The sequence below is a fragment of the Leptopilina boulardi genome, unplaced genomic scaffold (assembly GCF_019393585.1).
Source record: "Leptopilina boulardi isolate dan_hultmark-lab unplaced genomic scaffold, ZJU_Lbou_2.1 LbouV2_371, whole genome shotgun sequence".
NCBI classification, from domain to species: domain Eukaryota; kingdom Metazoa; phylum Arthropoda; class Insecta; order Hymenoptera; family Figitidae; genus Leptopilina; species Leptopilina boulardi.
In genome coordinates, this window is record NW_026137942.1 from 3148478 (window position 1) to 3169404 (window position 20927).

The following is a 20927-nucleotide window of genomic DNA, read 5'->3' on the forward strand; positions in this document are numbered from 1 at the left end:
AAAAACACTTTTATTTCTTAAAATAAATATATATAGATTAAAAATGTATTTCAATGCGCATTAATTAAATTTGATGATAGTTTATTTTGAAATAATTGAGATATTCGATAATTGTAGATATAAATTATTGAATGAAAAGCGAGCAGTCAATTATGTGGTGTAGCTATTGCTGTTTGATAAGATTTTCTAATTGAAAGTGTAAAAATTACACATGGGATGCGTTACCAATTACGCCATAGAGGCCTCGGCAGATTCTCTCGCTCACTCGCTAGTTCACGTCCTCAAATAGTGATAGTACAAACACTGCTGAATGTACACTATAGTTCAATTCAAACTCTATAGTTAGATAAATAGAGACTCTTTGCAGTCTATTCACTTTTACGAGATATTCGATAAAAAATAATCTTTCTCCTTGAGTTCTTGGCTCATGCGTAGGACCTATTTATATAAAAGGAGAGAAGAAAAAACAACTTTGTTCACTCCTTATTTTTTATGTATACTTATTATTCGATTAAAAATCTTTTGCCTTGGATTATGAATATGATTTGTTTTTCATGTCGATACCAGGATGCGACGGACAGATAGTTCGTGTATCTCCAACTGATACTCATCGATGAGAGAGTATAAACTCGCTGAGAGGTCGAGAGTTCTGTTGTGTGTACATTTCACTGCCTACATTCATATATATGATTAAAGTAAAGAGTAAATGTTGTTAGGATTTGAGACTGTAATTCATAAACTAATTTGGCGGCATAAAACTAATTATAATTTTTATAAAAGTCTCAAAAGGCAGTTTCTTCTTGACATATGAGCAAGTAGAAAACTTTTTTGTAAAATGAACTTTTACTTTGAAAACTTTTTTCAAAAAATACGCGTCCAATTATTGCAGTAAAACAAAATTTGTAGATTATTAATATATATAATTATTCGTTATTCGTAAAATCTGTATATTGACATTTTCTGAATAAATACTTATAATAATCGGCCGAAACAATTCTAAAGGCATGAAAGATTCATTAGGTGAATGTTGAAATTTGACATTCTTATTTCAATAGCAAGGGAAGGAAGACTTGTTGCATTTGCTCTTCAGCTTCAGGCCCGAGATTGTGAGTTGGTATATGTAAGTGTACTTTCTCAAATGTCACTTATTTATACATCTCGTAAGATGCACTCTAGGAACGCAAGATAATCATTAAATATATATACTTTTCAGCATAAGATTCCTTTATCCTGTTTTAAAAAAATATTATTCACAATTAGAAATTATTAAAAGTGAAACCAGTGTGCTTACTTCACCTATTGGGGGTGGGTGGGTACAAATAGGGGTGTAATTGAGGGAGGTAAATTAAAATTTTAGGGTAGTTTTCAAGAAAAATTAATAAAATCGTATAATATAATATTATACAATATATCCCAATGGTCAAAAAACCATGTTCGTTCTAAAAAAGTGTTTTTAGAACGTTTCATGTCAACCAAAAAATGTTCTAAAACATTTTAACCACCGTGGATGTTCAAATAATCTTCTAGAACATTTTTTGGCTGACCTGAAACGTTCTAAAAACGTTTTAAGTATGTTTTTGGAACGAACATGGTTTTTTGCCCACTGGGATATGAGGCGTTCCATGCGAAACTAACATATCGTCGACTTTGACCTCTTCGATTTGTCTCAAATTTTTTTTACCGTTTTGTACCCTCCAAAAAAGAGATTCATGATTTTATCAAATTTTTACATAAAACCGTTTACGAGATATGAGTTTTTCAAAATATTGGAGAATTTTAATGATTTTTTATTTTTGAATGCTCATAACTTCCTTAAAAATGCATCAATTTTAAAAGTTTTTTTTCGTGGGAAAACAATATTTTCAATACTTTTGGATTTTTTAAAAATTTTTGAAATTTTGAATTTTTTTTTATATATCTCCGGTTTTGTTTTATACTATGTACTTTTATGCATATTGATGCGCTGATTACGAAAATCATAGTGACAATATCCAAAAATTTGATTTTCATGGTGAAAACCATAACAAAATGTCCTAAAATTTTTGGTTTTCTTCATTTATTAAGCAGAATTATGCAAAATTAAAAAAAAACTTTTAAACAAAAGTTGTAGATTTTATTGAAATACATTTTGTTATATCTTATGCATTTTTTGAAAATTTTGCATATTTTATCCAATAAACGAAAAAAACCAAAACTTTTAGGACTTTTTTATGGTTTTCACCATAAGAAGCAAATTTTTGTGTATTGTCACTATGATTTTTCTAATCAGTGCATTAAAATACATAAAAATACGTAGTATAAAACAAAATCGAAAATTTTTGTAAAAAATTCTAAATTTCGAAAATTTTAAAAAATTCCGAAAATATTGAAAAAATTATTTCCCCACGATCGGACTAGGCTTAAAATTTTTGTAAAAGGAAATAGTTTTTTTGAAAAAAATCAAAGGACACAAATAGTTTTAAAAACAAGATTATCATATAACGTAATGGTCATGTGGGGTCAAGCGGACCCCACTCAGCAGAACAGTTGCTATTTCCCTTTCCACTTAATTCTTCGACTCAATTCTGTAACTGAATTTTAGTTAAAGATCTAATCTATTAAATTCAATACAGTTTTTCCACATTTAAAATTATTATTATTTCACATTGAAAAAATGTAAAAAGAAATTGCAATTTAGGTTTTGAAAGACCAATTTTAAGAGACCTAGGCGAAAAATTTTTCTGGTGTCATTTTGACACTATATTATCTCTGCGTGTTAAATAAATTGGGTTTTAAGAATAATTTAAAGCTAAAAATGAGTTTGTTTACAAAAAAACTTTTTACTTCTTAAAAACTTTGTGTTGAAAAAATATGTTTATTTGAAAAGAACAATAAATCAAAATTTTAAGAAACTAATAAAATTTTGAGGGAAATTTTTAAATATTATTTTTATGTAAAATTCATGCGAATAGAAAAATAAAAGAAAAATATATCTTAATGGCATGCATTTTACATTAAAAATATTTTATTTCTCTTGATTGGTATTGTTGGCTTTTGTACTTTTTATTTACAAATCTTTCTATCTCTATCTCTATCTTTCTATTCTATCTATTCTCTATAAACGATTTTTAAAAAAATAATTTTTTAAAATAAAAAATTATATAATTTTTTGCTTCAAAAATATTTTTTAAGACAAAAATTATAGAATTTTTCATTTTAAAAAATTATTTCTTTAAAAATCGCACTGTAAAACGAAAGGTATTAATTTAATACCAACTGTAGGTACTAAATTGTCATTTGGTTCTATTTTGATACCTAAAATCGGTACTATTTTAGTACTTTCTTTTTACAGTGCGTTTATCATAAACGTTGCGGAGATCTCAACGTTGCGTACTTCAGCTTAGTCGTATTTTTAAAAACAAAGTTTTGTAATAGTAAAATTTATAATTTTCTTATATATATTAATATTTTACAAAACTACCTATATGTTCGAATTAACTTCCGTTAGAAAATTTTTGGTCGATAATTTTAAAATTATCTTATCAGAAATCACCCAGAAAAATTTTATTGGTTAATTTTAAAATTCCCAAAATGATCAAATGTTTATTCAAACAAATTTCAAAGAAATTATCTAGAAAATTAAAAAAAAAATTTAATTCTTTAATTAACATGTTTGAACGATTCTTGCCCCCACAGCACCGAAACTTTTCTGAAAATTTAGTAAATATTTACTTGCAATGTTTATTGAAAGTTATGTAAAGATATAAATGTCCGACTTGAATAAATGTTTATCCGAAAACCTTTCTGAACATTTATTTAATCGGGACATTTAAATCTTTACACAATTTTCACTAAACTTTGCAATTAAATATTCCAAATATTGCAAGTAAATATTTACTAAATTTTCAGAAAAGTTTCGGTGCTGTGGGGGTGAAGTCATCAAAAATCATACATTTCTGAAATTTTTTCCTATATTGATATATTTTTAAAAAACATCTCTTCTTTTATCACCAAAGCTTGACAATCACGTACTAGACTTTATTTCGACAACTTGATAGTTATTCTTAAACAAACAGACTTAAAACGTTTTAATAAATTTCATAAATACTAGAACTCTCCTAAAATATATTCAAATTACTATCAACCCCAAAAGAATCAAAATCAATCCTTGCCGATCACCCTTTAATAAACATTTAGATAAAATAGCAGTAATTGTAAGACGCAAATGAACTAAAACAATTTTTAAGGGCTCCATCGACACTAGAAATCTTCAAAAATACATCTCGATTAAATTCAACCACATCAGAATCAAAATCAACAGAATTACTGTGTCTGAACCAGCATTTTAAATTATCTTTTGCACAAAAATATTATTTTCAGAAAATTGGACTAAAATTTTTTTTTTTGAAAAAAATTACTACTTTATCTTAGATTGTAATGTTTTTAAAACTAGTTTTGTTAAGATTAATAAGACACTGGCGGATTATCTCAAGAAAACTATACGAATTTCATCAGGTTTCTAATTAGTACCTTATAATAAAAAAAGATATATACTACTAAATTAGTCATTACTTATAGGTGATCTGTGCAGGGACTCTCACGAAATATTTAGGGCTGCCACGCATGATCCAAGGATGGGTCCAGGCATACATTTTTACTAAAGTGTTATCAACAGTATATAAATTGTCAAAAAAATTTTCTAAAAACGTGACTTTTTAATGTTTGTAAGTTGATAAAAAATAATAAAAATTTAATTTCAAATGATAAAATAAAAGAAAATATTGCATTATGGTCAGCAGTATTTAAATTGTCTAAATAAAAATTTATATTTTTATTTTAGATAAAATAGCAGTAATTATAAGACATGAACATTATATTATATTTTTTACATATGTAAAAACGTGACTTTTGATGCAGCTTAGTTATTAAATTTTAATCTAAATTTTTAATATACTGCATCTATTCAATAGAATCCATATCACCATGCAGAAGCAAAGTGTACATGAAATGAACACAAAAATTTATATTTTAACTTGATAGCGGTTTTTTTTATTATTTTACTGTGTTATATATACTTGCTGTGAGCAGTATATAAATGGTCGAAATTTATATTAAAGGCAAAGTGAAACTACGGAAGTCTAAAGAAGAATAAGGCAGAAGGTAACTATAAAAATAACTTATCATTCGCTTGTATTTTCAATATAATTAATATCGGCACACTTATAAATTGGGTCATCTTGAATTGTGAAAAAGATATAATTGTATATTCTACTAAAATTTGTCCATCCCAGCTAAAAATTCCTGTACAGGATCCTTAAAGGATCCCTAGAGGTTCCTACATAGGATCCTTAAAGGTTCCCTGAGCTGTTAACCCCTTGACTGTGATGGTACGTCTATAGACGTACATTCGAAAAAGGGCTCAGACTGTGAGGTACGTGTATACACGTACTTACAAAACAATGAAAAAAATATATTAAAAAGCATGCAGATAGGCACTGAATATACGTTTTCTAGGGTATTTTGAACGCTGAAACCGAATTTGGGGTCAAATTTTGAAAATTCGAAAACCAAAATCCAATATGGCTGCCAAAGAGTTGACAGTTTTGAAGGCTATTTTTAATAATTATAATCTCAGTGACATCCATCGTTTTCTTGAAACTAATTTCACAAAAAATGAAATCAAAGTGTTTTTGACATTGCTGATTACAAATCCTACGTTATATTTTCAAAATTCAAAATGGCGGATCCAATATGGCGGACTATTTTTCAAAAATTTTAGGAAATTAACCCAATTGGCTTGAAACTTATCACTTAGGGGTTTTTGGGGTTGCTGATTACGAATCTGGATTCAGATTTCCAAAATTCAAAATGGCTGATTCAATATGGCGGACTATTTTTCAAAAATTTTAGGAAATTAACCCAATTGGCTTGAAACTTATCACTTATGGGTTTTTGGTGTTGCTGATTACAAATCTGCATTCAGATTTTCAAAATTCAAAATGGCGGATCCATTATGGCGGAAGACATTTTGAAAATCAACTGCAATTTGATTGAAACTTGTTACTCGGAGGTTTTCGGGGTCGCTGATTACGAATTCGATGTCAGTTTTTCAAAATTCAAAATGGCGGATCCAATATGGCGGAAGACATTTTGAAAATCAACTGCAATTTGATTGAAACTTGTTACTCGGGGGTTTTCGGGGTCGCTGATTACGAATTCGATTAAAAATTGGAAAATTGAAAATGTCGGATTTAATATGGTGGGCGAAAAATTGGGAAAGGGGTGATTAAAATTTCGTAACGAAACTCATGTAGAATAGATAAAAAATAAAGTATCCTTGGATTTTTAAGGTTCCTAATTAGGATTCTAAAACCAATTTTAAAAATTTCAAAATAGTGGGTCCAATATAACGACCAGCGACCCCGAAAACCCCCGAGTAACAAGTTTCAATCAAATTGCAGTTGATTTTCAAAATGTCTTCCGCCATATTGGATCCGCCATTTTGAATTTTGAAAATCTGACTTTTGATTCGTAATCAGCGACCCCGAAAACCCCCCGAGTAGCAATTTTGAATCGAATTAATTAATTTCTTAAAAACGACGTCCGCCATATTGGATCTGCCATTTTGAATGTTGAAAATCTGACTTTTGATTCGTAATCAGCGACCCCAAAAACCCCCGAGTAACAAGTTTTAAGCAAATTCGGTTGATTTTTTATTTTTTCGTCCGCCATATTGGATCCGCCATTTTGAATTTTGAAAATCTGACTTCTGATTCGTAATCAGCGACCCCGAAAACCTAAGTCCACCCATTTTCACAAATTTTTGTCGTTAAAAAATTTCTTAACATTTTGGGCCCACATTCAAGATTTTAGTCCTCACAGCGAAGGGGTTAAGAATCCTACACAGCATCCCTTGTTGTACAGGAACCTCTGTGAAGGAACATTCGCTACTAAGATTAATTACAAAGCTTAATTACATTAAAGAATAATTTTTTTTACGTAGTCATATATTTTCTTTGGGAGACTATCATTTCACATACTGTTTGAACAAATTCTTTTAAGGGGGTAGTCTGGTGTTTAGGCCTTTTTTAGGAGCTTATTTCAGAATTTATTTTTATTATAAAATAAAATATAATCACACCAAATCTTTTTACATCGTTTTATTCTCCTTTTGAAGTGTTGAAAAAAATTATAATCGATTATTTTTTACTAGACATTGTTATTTATATTTAATATTAATGTTTATATCAAAAAAATGCTGGCGCAGGTGATTTACAAAAATCTGTTCGACCGATTGCTCCAATTTTTTTTAGCTTATTTTACACAAGTATGGCTGGATTTATGGCTGTGGCCCGTACTAGAATTACGCAATTTTAATGATAACTTTTTTTTATTTTTAACTTTTTGTCAATAAAAAAGAGACAATTTTTGAATCTTTTTGCTTATATAGTCCGCTATTTTGTTATTTATTAACAAAAATGTTTTATTCTAGTATGGGCCAGAGCCATGGTTGTGTAGAATAAGCTGTAAAAAAATTGGAGCAATCGGTCGGATAAATTTTTGTAAATCATCTGCGCCAGCATTTTTTTGTTATAAACATTAATATTAAATATAAATAACAAAATCTAGTAAAAAATAATCGATTATAATTTTTTTCAACACTTCATGATTAGAATAAAACGAAGTAAGAAGATTTGGTGTGATTATATTTTATTTTATAATAAAAAAAAATCCTGAAATAAGCTCCCAAAAAGGCATCGAAACACCAGACTACCCCCTTAAGATATAATTTTTAATTTTCTTTTCTATTTTGCTACATTTCTAAAACTTTGTTTTCTATTGATATATTTTTTTAAAAACCATCCCTTCTTTAATTACCAAACCTTAACAATCACGTACTGAACTTTATTTGGAAAACTTGATATTTATTCTAAAACAAAAATATTTAAAACGTTTTAATAAATTTCATAAAAATACTAGAATTCTCAAATATATTCTAATTACTATCAACCCCAAAAGTATTGGAAGTGTCAACCTGCCAATGCGGTATTAGCGAAATACCTCATTGGGTGTCACGGTGAATACGTAAATCCAAGATTCCCAATGCGGCGAAAATTTTGAGTTTAAAAAAAAACGAAACGACATTACAAGAATAATAAATAAGTTTAAGTTGTGAAAAATAAAAGGTAAAATAGTGAAACAATACTAAAGGTTTCAATGAAATATGGTGAGATGAAATGTCAAATACAAGTCCAATGCGGCATATGGTGGTTTCAATGCGGTGCAGTGACGTAGGTACGTAGAGCGCGCAGCACAGCGGCGCTTTCTTTTTTACCGACAGCGGGTTCTTTGTATGCAGGTGATAATTTTGAAAATAATGAAAAACAATATTAATTAATAATAGAGAAGATATTTTAATTAAGTAATATAAAATGATAAATTAATTTAATATTTATTCATTGTAAATATTATATATGAATTTCCAGTAATTAATTAACATTAATAATAATATTTATCACGGGCAAGACGAACTTTCATTTAAATTAGTAATAAAAACTACAAACAATAACAATATTGAATTAATTAAAAATATTATTAAAATTAAAGTTTAATTTTTTATTATAAATTTATAACATTTTATTTTAAATTATTTTTTTATATCGATATTTATTCTTTACTAAAAACTTACTTTTTATTATTACTTTTATATTAAATTCTTGTTTCATAATATTTAAAATAAAAAGAAAGTTATTAAAAAATTTTCATTTTCAAAATTATCATCTACATACAAAGAACCCGCTGTCGGTAAAAAAGAAAGCGCCGCTGTGCTGCGCGCTCTACGTATCTACGTCACTGCACCGCATTGAAACCACCATATGCCGCATTGGACTCGTATTTGACATTTCATCTCACCATATTTCATTGAAACCATTAGTATTGTTTCACTTTTTTACCTTTTATTTTTCACAACTTACACTTATTTATTATTCTTGTAACGTACGTCGTTTCGTTTTTTTTAAAGCTTCAAATTTTCGCCGCATTGGGACTCTTGGATTTACGCATTCACTGTGACACCCAATGCGGTATTTCACGAATACCGCCCGGCAAGAAGGAAGGGATTAAAATGGATTGTAATTTTTCAATGCCTTTTAATTCCGTTTTCTTTCAAATACTTTTGAATCCTTACAAGAGTATTAGTAGAGATCAAAAGGCATTAAATTAAAATTAATTATTCTTAAATAATAATTGTATTTGCTGAATGACATTTATAATTATAAAAGATATTGATTTTTAGATAATTTATAAAATTAGAAACCAATAAATGTAATTAAAATTATTTAATCTATTAAAAAATATTATTTGGCATTCGTCTTTTTAACCACTTTACCAAAAATATGGTCATTCAAATTAATTTGTAATCAATTAATTTCTAATATTCAACTGTAGAATAGCACTTTCTTTCTATAGAAGGCATTAAAATAAATAAATTTATGAAAGGGATTAAAATAAGAAATCATTCTGTTAGACGCCCACTCCTTGAAAAATTATTAAAAGAGATTAAATACGAACAGCATTGGATGGCATTGACTTCATTCAATTTCTAATTTTTGGGGTCATCCATAAAGCATGTGATACTTTAGGGGGTAGGGGGGGGGGGTCAGCAAAATATCACACTCCATATTAATCGGTATTGGAAAAAGCATCACAAGGGGGAGGGGGGGTGTTAAAATTCTGAAAAAATGTATCACATGCTTTATGGATGACCCCTTTATTGAGGCATTGAATGGCATTTAAATTTTACACAAAATTTGTATGGATTCAAAAGGATTGAAACGAGGCAGACTTATAACCTACCGAAGGCATTAACTAGGATTCCGGAAAGAAACGGAATTAATTAGCATTTAAAGGCATTCGATTGTCTGTTCTTTTCAATGCTAATTAATACCTTTTAATACACTCCTTCTTGCCTTCTTGCATTGGCAGGTTGATACTCTCGATGCGTAAATCGGTACCTCCCAATACTTTTTTTACAGGGCGATTCAGATTATAAATTCAACCCCATCAAAATCAACACAATTACTAGGTGTATCTCAATCTGCATGTTAAATTAATTTTTTCTACAGAAATATCATTCGGAAAATTAGCCGTAAATTTAAATTTGGAGAACAAAATAAATTATTTAAAAAGTTATTATCAAATTTTTGCAGAACATAGAAGGATTTTCGCATTTAAAAACCGACAGCAAACACAACAAATACTATTTAAGTACGAGACATTGTATAACAAACAAAATGAATAATTTTCAATTATTTTCCATATTGTTTGGCATTCTGCTTATTACTTTGATTTCTTCTCATACAGGCGCCAATAAATTTCCAGTGAACATTGTAATTTTTTTTTATTAATTTTTCTTTTATTTTCTAATAATCTTTGTATCATATATAAATATATTCTAGAACGGTCCAAAATGACAACAGTCAAAAATATGTTGCTTTGATATCCCCACAATTATCCCAAAGTGAAAAACATATACTTGTATATGTTTTTTTTTAAATTGAAAAATATTTAACGGTCGCTCAAAAGTCCACGAAACTTACAGTAAAAACGCCCGTAAATTTGTTATAAAATTTTCAAAAATCAATCAAATCATTTCTGTTTTTTGAACCTGATCTTGAATATAGGAATTAAATAATGGTAATCAATAGTTTATTTAATAAAGTATTTATTAGTTAATATTAACCATTTTTATGGTGGTTTTTTAATAATTGCATAAATTTTTAATTCCTATAATTTGAGTAGTTTTTGATGATTGTATTGTACATTTTGGTAAATGTATGGTATTTGATATTTTTTATATTTTGAAATTGTAAGTTAATTAAATTTGCATCAATAAAATAATTGTTCAGATTAAATATGAACATTATATAATTTTATACGATATTTTTTGAACAAATATATTATACATATGGGGGAAAATTCCTGAAGTGAACCGATATAAAAAAAAAAGTTTTTGGATCGGGCTAAAATTTTTCCTAAATTTAGTACTATGGGTGAGTACTTCACCCACCAAATATTATTAAGTTTTATCAAAAACTGTAGAGGGGGGAGGGGGTTGTAGTTTTCAGTCAAGCGTCAACATTGAGTTTTTCTAATAATGGTAGCTATTATATACTGAAATGAAAAAAATTTTGACATATAAGTTTTCGAAAGGTTTTTTCCTGCTCTTTCAAATGGTTTTAAAAATTTTTGAAAAAATTCAAAATTTGACCCGTTTTTTTGAAAATTAAAAATATTTTTGACTGTATCTCAAAATCGGCATTTTTTTGAATTTTTTTTTTTTTGAAATAAAGCTTAAAATATGTACTTTTAGTAAAAAAAATTTGGAAATGTCCTTTTTTTTTGTTTTCCAGATATAAATAAATTTATTAACAAAAATTATTAAAAAATGAAATATTTCACAAAGGAATAAGTTTAAGGTAACTCTGAGATTAATATTTCAAAGCTTATGAAATTCCGCATCTAATGAGCTATGTGTGAAGTATTTTGAATTAACAGATTGTTAATAAATAATTATCAATGACTGCTAGTTAATTAATTAATTATAATCTATTAATCCAAAATGCTTCATATAGGGCTCATTGGATGCGGAATTTAACCATTTTAATCTCAGAGTTACCTTAAACTTATTCCTTTGTGAAATATTTCATTTTTTAATAATTTTTGTTAATAAATTTATTTATATCTGGAAAACAAAAAAAAGGACATTTCCAAAATTTTTTTACTAAAAGTACATATTTTAAGATTTATTTCAAAAAAAAAAAATTCAAAAAAAATGCCGATTTTGAGATACAGTCAAAAATATTTTTAATTTTCAAAAAAACGGGTCAAATTTTGAATTTTTTCAAAAAATTTTAAAACCATTCGAAAGAGCAGGAAAAAACCTTTCGAAAACATATATGTCAAAATTTTTTTCATTTCAGTATATAATAGCTACCATTATTAGAAAAACTCAATGTTGACGCTTGACTGAAAACTACAACCCCCTCCCCCCTCTACAGTTTTTGATAAAACTTAATAATATTTGGTGGGTGAAGTACTCACCCATAGTACTAAATTGAGGAAAAATTTTAGCCCGATCCAAAAACTTTTTTTTTTATATCGGTTCACTTCAGGAATTTTCCTCCATATATAAAGTAAATGCCCTATTAGCGTCACCTTTGCTTCAGTAATCGTCACATAAGTAATGTGAGAATTTAAGGGGTTACATCTGGTTGGAGGCCTAAAAAATAGGCTTTTTTCAAATTTTTTTTCTGAGTAGGTTTTTGAATAAACATAAACAAATATTATAAAGATCAATTAAGCAACTCTTCAGGTATATTAAAAAAATTGTTTATTGACAAAATTAAACAAAATGGCGGCTTCCGATAGATAAATATAAAGTGATGTTTAAAAATATGGCTCCGCTGCACGCAGTAGAAGTCTCCTGCACCATCATCTGCAAGCATAAAATTTTTTTTTTCATAAACTAGACGAGTTTGTCTAGAGAAGTACACACGATTATAATTTTATAAAATTTTTTCGAAAAATGGCGAGACTTTGAAAAAAAAATCGATTTTTTGACCAAAAAATCGCTATCCAAATATCTCTAAAAAAAAATTTTTTTCATCCACTGTAAAAATCGTGTGTACTTCTTTAGATAATCTAATTAAGAAGTTACAGTTAAAATTTCAAGTCATTTGGATAAAAACTCTTCGAGTTCTACTGCGTGCAGATTTCAAAAATGTGGTTTCTAGAAAATCGCAGTTAAAGTTTAAGAACACTACAACTTTTTGAAATCATGATAATATGGTCTGTAATAATTTTTTACCTTCACTCTGCTATCCCAGCACCATACAACTGCCCTTCCAAATTAGAATTTTGGTCCTCTTGTTCCTTTCTCGACGAAGTAATACTGCGTCTCGCCATTTTCTCGACTTCTGAAATCGAGTGTTCAGCGGCCTTAATGCGATTTGCGTCCGATTCCATACAGAAGTCGAGTAAAAAACGCCCAACTGTCATGCCTAGTGCATCGTAGATGGAAAATAAGCCGGATAATCCCTCGTTGAAAGTGATGGTGGAGATATCAGTCGCTATATCGAGAATTTTCTTTCCGCTTGACATCGATTTTGGAGCGATGGCCCATACGACTGAGTTAAAAGACTCATTTTGATTTTGAGTGTATCCGCCCCTATTGCCTTTCTTGCCACTATACACTTTATCACTCATGATTCAGAAGGTTTAAATAAATTACGAAATCAAAATATCAACGGTAAACACTTAATTGCAACGCACATGATTGTGCGTTAACGATATACTCGAAATTCGCTCTTTTAACATCTTAAAGTTGCTCTACAAAAACCAATTTTTAGAGCATTTCTGAAGTCTTTTCATGCTTGGCCGTTATTGATTATTAATCTAGGAATGTTTTGACGCAATTTCAGTCAATAAAAAAAATGCAAAAAAAAAAAATTCTAACCAGATGTAACCCCTTAAAGCAATACACTGGAAACTCCCGAGAGCGGACGAACTATCAGCGCGAAGTGGTAAAGAGTGAGGAGGGAAGAGATGGGCGGGATCAGAAACAGAAAACAGAAAGCAGGAGCGTCTGCTTTGAGTGTACCGTTACTTTGCAAGCAGTTTTATTGGCTTATTAATTACTAAATTTTTGAAAAAAAATATTAATTATAAAATGACAACTTACAATACTTTACTATAAAAACAAAATGTATTAATATTTATAATAATATGTAGAATGTATTTTGCTAAAAGCACTGGTAGTTCATTGTACGGCCCTGAGTGTTTATCGTATTCCACGTCAAGGACATTTTTCCGTAGAGCGGACTAAGACTAATGCCGTACACTCTTGGGAGTTTCCAGTGTAATATGTATTAAAATAATTGTTATTATAATTTATTATTTGTATAAAAATAATTATTTAACCCTTCGAGGTCACACTGGGTGGTTGTCACCCATCGATATTTTCAACTTTTGATATTTTTTTGGAAAATTTGAAAGATTCATGAAATTTTTTCGATAACACAGATTTTACATTTTTTTTACAAAACATATGGAAACAAATTTTTAAAGCATTGAAATGTATCAAAAAAATTTTCTGGTTTCTGTAATTTAACCATTTCTAAATTACAGCCACTTAATACTGACTACGGGTGGCAACCACCCAGTGTGAGCTTCGCGATCGAAAAAATAAAAGTGTGACCTCGAAGGGTTAAAATTGAAAAAACTTAATCTTTATTTGTTTTTGAAAATTTTCAATCTCAATATTAATTGTACAGTGTTTTTTATTTTTAGGTGCAAAATTTAAAGGTGATAATCGGTAACTCACATGACTGGTAATTAAAGTTTATTATCAAATTAAATAATTTTTTTTGTGAAAATTATAAGGCAAAGTTTTTTTAGTTATAGAACTTATAACGAATAATAATCTATATTTTAGAGGATTGCTTTTATTTTTATACATTTCCATTTATTTTTTAAAATTCATCACTGAAAAAATATTGACATTTTGTAAAATGTTTCAGAGTGGTCCTAATAAAAGTTTTTGTTGAAATAATTTGTTAAAAAAAAATTTTTTAATTTTTAAATCAAAATGTTTTCTTTTTTTTTGAGTAAAGTGAATTTAGGTCTATTCTAAAACTTTTTGCAAAATCTTCTTACAATCGTAGATTTTTTAATTTCATTCAAAACTTTTTTTTTTTATCGAAATCTGAGTTTAACCGGTCTCCATTTTATTAAAAATAGTATTATTATTTAAAAAGCTACGATCAAGCAGTGTTGAAACTAAATAAATAATCTTAATTTTTTAATTTCAAATAACGCGATGAGGAACAGGAGTGGTCACCGCAAAAACCTTTAAAAAGATCATCTTACAGCAAAATCGCTGTTTTTCTTTTAATTATTAATAATACTTTAATAAAATTTAAAAGTTTTTTTTTTTTTTTATAAAAGTGTGGACTTTTTATGCACAAATTTTTAGAGAAAAATTCCCAAAAAACACACATTTTTCCCTCATCTGACTGCGACCAATCCCTTAAAGCGTTGCGTTAGTACTCGTTAATTCAAATGATAACTTAAATGGTTGTTCTGAATAATTATGCTGGGAGGGCTGTTCTTTAAAAATTTGGAACATTTTTTTTTCAATAATGTCTCATTATAAACATGTAATTCTAGCGACAGTAACTGTCTTTCTTCTGAGGATAGTTCTGACAATTGTTCTAAGGCACGAAACAGCACGAAGCAAGAAGCACGAAAAAATATCACAAGTTCTAGAAATTGTTCTGATGCTGACAATTGTTGTCAACTTTGCTGTGAGGAGAAACAATCGACTTTGACTACAGCACCAACAGAAGAAGCATTATATGCATTATTGAAAGCAATAGGTGATGAATTATCAGCAATTAAATTAGCCCCAGGAAAGGGAGTCTCTGATGCAATTAGAAATAAAACCATAGCAGGATTTAAGGCACTAGAAGAAGCACGAAAAAATATCAAAATATCCCTAGGAAAGGGAGTCTCTGATGCAATTAGAAATAAAATCATAGAAGAAGCACGAAAAAATATCACAAATTCTGGAAATTGTTTTGAGGCTAGTTCTGACAATTGTTGTCAACTTTGCTGTGCGGAGAAAAAAACGACTTTGATTACAGCACCAACAGAAGAAGCATTATATGCATTATTAAAAGCAATACCCTGGCGGATTCGATTTGCGTAATGTCTACTTAACTAAGCGGACTTTAGGTAGACATTAGGTAGACATGTAAAAAAACGTATAAAAAAGCTATTAATCGACTTATTATGATAAAAAAAAGTTGATAAAAGGGTAAATGAATGTTTATAGAGTAAATTCGTACAAAATTTGTAATTAATAAAGCAATAAATAATTAATAATGAATGGAAATGTGCGCGAGGTACCTGATCAGTTCAGCTGTACAATTATTTTCGTGCTATTTTCATGAAAAGAATATAAATTAACTGCAAAAACAATTGATATTTATAAAAAAGTGTAAAATTGATTTAATTTTATTGTTTGCAATACGAATTATTAAATAATAATTAAGTTTTTATCAAATGTGAATAGTGTTGTGGAAACCTGTGAAAACTAATGAGTTACTACATTACCCTGCTAAAAATAAAATCAGAAATCAGTCTCAAAACGTCAGAAATCCTGACGTTTTGAGACTATTTTGATGTTTTGTGATGCTGCTGACTAATTCTGACTTAAATAGTTTTTATGGGCCTGACGTTTTCTAAAAAGTGACTATTTCTCACTACGTTTCATTTTTTTTGTAAAAAGGGTTCCAAGAGAGGTACCAAGGCCACTCAAACCCACCATATAACTCTATTATATTATATATTCCCTTTTTCCAATAGAAGGGTCCTTTCGAGGGTCCATCAGGTTTTATGACTTTTTAATGCAAAATAAAAAATTATTTAAATTTAAATAAATATTTTTTTAAATGTTATATTTGTAATTTATAGATTTTAACGTTTCCAATGATATAAAACATTATGTAAAAACTCTAAAATTACATAATGATTATACAATAAATACTCCATTAATTAAAATTAATTCTCAATAATTTAAAAATATTTGCAAAAAATTTTATATCGTTGTAATTGTATTAACATGTACATTACGAATATAATATTTAAAAATTATTTTTTTCACATGCAACAATTTTTAATTTTGCAATGAAAAGCCATAAAACCATAAAAGATCCTTTAGGCCTATACTTTTCTTTTTGTCCTTTTCTAACGTACATATAATATATATGGAATCACGTTTGTAAGACAAGGACAGAAAAGGGACATTTAGTTATAGGAGAGCAACATATGTTGAAAACCTATTCTTACCACTGTGTTAACTCTATTATATATATATTTGAAAAAAATTAGAAATCGCTGGCTATTTCACATAAAAGTTTATTTTTTTACAACTAGATGAGCAAAAACATTCTGGTCTCTTGTACTCTCTAAATTTGAATCAGCGGAAAATCGCTGATTGGGCAGCTATAAGTATGCAGCTGATTCAAACAGCGTATATACATTGATAATTAGTGCATATACACTATTTCATCAGTGTATATACGCTGTTTGAATCAGCTGCATACTTATAGCTGCAAATTAGCGACGTTTCGCTGATTCAAATTTAGAGAGTAAAATAGAATATATGAATTGATCGCTCAATCAATCTCTGAGCGAATTTGATCCAGTTTTCACTAAATATAAATTTGATTTGAACCAAATATTCCATCTAATTATAGTGCAGTATGCTAAAAAGAGAAATTAAAATTAGTAATTATTTAGTTGATTTGTGGAAGAATTATGTTAAATTGAATTTTAATAATATAGTAATTAATATATGCATATTAATTAATTCTTATCATTATAATTAATTATAATAGTAATGAATATGCTAAAACGTGAGCGAAAAACCTGATAAAATTCGCTCAGAGTTTACTTGAGACAATTCGACAGTATCTTATTATTCTAGACTATTTTATTTCTATATTACACATATTCTTTTAAGTTCGAATTCAAATAATATTTACATACGAATTTTTTGTTTAATTAAACATTTGCTGAAGCAAATTTTATTAATTGAATACATTAATATATGATAATTGGACTACAAATGTTTTTTGATCAATATAACAATATACCTATTTTAACTTTACTTGTTAATTTTTAAAAATTATAAAATTTTTTTAAAATAATAATAATAATCATCAACAAAATATGTTGATAAAATTGAAAAAAAGTAATAAGAAATTCTATTTTCATAAAACCGTATTCTATTTTTAAGATCTCAGTTAGGTTAGTTTAGCTCAGGGGTTAGGTATTCGGTTTGCGTTCGTTAGGTTGTGAGTTCGATTCCCTGCGTTTGCGAGATTTTCTTCGATAGGAGTAAATAAATATAATAAATTGTAAAAATAATAATTAAGTATGTGTAACGTAAAGATAAAAAAATGTTGTGCGATAATTTATTTTTTTAATGATAAAATATTGATTTTTTTTAATTTTTAAATATTTGTAGTCAGAATTCATGAGAAGTAAGTCAGGAATCTTCAAAACTATTTTATAGAAAGAAATGTCATTTAACATCACAAATAGTCACAGGGTTTAATGATTTATGGCATGGCCAAAAAAAAGGGTCTCCGACCCTCATAAAAAATCTGACTACTATTGACAATTCTTTGACTAAACCTCACTTATTGTGGTGTTCTGTGACTGCAATCGTAACAAAAACAGTCTCAAAACGTCAGAGATCCTGACTAATTTTTTGACGTTCTGTGATTTTATTTTTAGCAGGGTACCGATCGCATATGAGAGATGGCGCCACCAGTTTTTACAATACAGTGCGAGCATGTTTTCTTCCAAGCTTTTGCTTTGAAAGAAAATAAAAAGTGAATTTTAAAATGCAGAATAAAGTTATACAAATAATTATTGATTTCATAATTGTTTCTCGTCCAAAATTACGGACATGATTGCAGTTTTTTTGTTACTCTCATCGAGAACTTTTTATTATCATATGCGATCGGTAATGTAGTAACTCATTAGTTTTCACAGGTTTTCACAACACTATTCACATTTGATAAAAACTTAATTATTATTTAATAATTCGTATTGCAAACACTCAAATTAAATCAATTTTACACTTTTTTATAAATATCAATTGTTTTTGCCGTTAATTTATATTCTTTTCATGAAAATAGCACGAAAATAATTGTACAGCTGAACTGATCAGGTACCTCGCGCACATTTCCATTCATTATTAATTATTTATTGCTTTATTAATTACAAATTTTGTACAAATTTACTCTATAAACATTCATTTACCCTTTTATCAACTTTTTTTATCATAATAAGTCGATTAATAGCTTTTTTATACGTTTTTTTACATGTCTACCTAATGTCTACCTAAAGTCCGCTTAGTTAAGTAGACATTACGCAAATCGAATCCGCCAGGGTAGGTGATGAATTATCAGCAATTCAATTAGCCCCAGGAAAGGGAGTCTCTGATGCAATTAGAAATAAAACCATAGCAGAATTTAAGGCACTAGAAGAAGCACGAAAAAATATCAAAAGTTCTGGAAATTATTCTGAGGCTAGTTCTGACAATTGTTGTCAACTTTGCTGTGCGGAGAAAAAAACGACTTTGACTACAGCACCAACAGAAGAAGCATTATATGCATTATTGAAAGCAATATGTGATGAATTATCAGCAATTAAATTAGCCCCAGGAAAGGGAGTCTCTGATGCTATTAGAAATAAAACCATAGCAGGATTTAAGGCATTAGAAGAAGCACGAAAAAATCTCAAAAAACCAGAAGAAAAAGTAGAAAAAGCAGTACCAAAATAATTATAAAAAGAGAAGCATAATGTCAAGCAGAAGTTTTGCAATAGCACGTGTTAATAATTGTTGTTCTTATGGTTTTCTTGTGAAATAATAAATAAATTTTAATTGAAATAACTGTGTATTCTATGAACAAAAAACATTAAATTCTTGGAAAATTAATGTACAACACGATTTTTTTTTTTAGAGTAGTATAGCAAATATATATGGGCAAATCCACGGAACCGTACGATTTCATGTTACTTCTGGTTTAAATTATTTTAATCACATATAATTTTTTCTTGGCATCAATATCTTTTTCATAATATATTTAACAGAAAAAGCTAATAAAATCATAATTTTCATACTGCTTTTGTGAAATAAAAAATCATTTAAGAGCTTAAAAGATCAAGTTCGACTTGTTACTGTGGTAACTTTTTCGACTTTCATGAGCATATTTTTTTCAGCGTAAGAGGAAATCATCTAAAAATTATGATAAATGAAACTTTTGATGATGAAAAATATATTACACACTGAAAAAAACATCTGCCCTTAATTAAATCCAAATGGCAACAATTCAAAAAGTGTTACTCACATTTTTCAATAACTGGAAGTTACAGAGATTTTTTCATTTTGTGCTTTCAGCGGTAAAGCAATTCAGATTTTTTTTTTAACGAGTTTATTGCTGATGAAAAAAACGAATAAATTAAGACCTAATTAAACCGCGTGCCTTCAAAAATAAAGATAATATAATAATAATTATGCCAATACCTTCAAACGTGAATCACTTTAAATTTATACATTTTTTTATTGCACATTCACAGCTTGAAAGATAATTATAGTTGAAACTTTGCGTGAACGGTAAATATTATTTTTAATATTATTATTTACAAACGCTAACTATGTGTTCCAACTAGAACAATAAAAGAATGTAAAAAATTCACAATTTTTTGAAATTTTCATGGTTAAAAGAATCGACATGAAAATAGGTAAATTATTGATAACTTTAGTAGTCTTCATTTGTTTTTCATTGTGAAATATGAATTTTTGACAAATAAAATTTTCGAAAAGTTTTTTTAATTATAATTCTTTCAGCATTAAAGAAAAATGGTTCACTCAAAAAAATTATAGTTCCTGAATATATTTCTAACATATGGATCCATAAATAAAATGCGTGCTCGTAGTTTAAAAATTGCCCATATAGCATCAATTTTATAAGTTTTTTTTTCAAAAAATGTGTTTTTTTAAACGTACTTTTAAAAAAAAAACGAAATTTTTTTCAAATAATATTACAGTAAAACCCCGTTTATCCGAGCTCGCTTTATCCGAGGTCTCGATTATCCGAGGTGGTGTCCCAGTAGGAATTTCTGTATTATCTGAGTCTAGTCTACTTCATCCGAGTTATTTTTAATTTTAGTTTTTTATAAATATGAGTTTATTTTTAATAAATTCAAATTGTTTAAATTATTATGGAAGATATACAATATTATTTTCCCGTTTGTAATAAATAATAATTGTTTAAACAATAATAATGTTAAATTGTAATAACAATTCG

At 28.1% G+C, this 20927-nt stretch overlaps 2 protein-coding genes across 2 annotated transcripts in view; one reads left to right on the plus strand and one right to left on the minus strand.

The window, feature by feature from the left end:
- The first annotated feature begins 5036 nt into the window (after positions 1 to 5036).
- Positions 5037 to 20927, plus strand: part of LOC127287558 (titin-like) — a 39861-nt gene continuing 23970 nt past the window's right edge. The window contains exons 1-2 of the mRNA XM_051314552.1: positions 5037 to 5139; positions 14329 to 14369. The gene's annotated coding sequence lies outside the window, so the exon portion shown is untranslated. The remainder of the gene's footprint in view (positions 5140 to 14328; positions 14370 to 20927) is intronic.
- On the minus strand, positions 12170 to 13592 carry LOC127287569 (uncharacterized). The gene is made up of 2 exons (XM_051314571.1): positions 12848 to 13592; positions 12170 to 12475 (listed from the first exon to the last, which is right to left on the minus strand). The coding sequence occupies exon 1, from the start codon at positions 13243 to 13245 to the stop codon at positions 12850 to 12852; it is 396 nt and encodes a 131-aa protein (XP_051170528.1). The 5' UTR covers positions 13246 to 13592; the 3' UTR covers positions 12170 to 12475; positions 12848 to 12849.

What these genes read in the sequence shown, in the direction of transcription:
- LOC127287569 (XM_051314571.1), bottom strand. Translation starts at nt 13,245, where the DNA reads ATGAGTGATAAAGTGTATAGTGGCAAGAAAGGCAATAGGGGCGGATAC.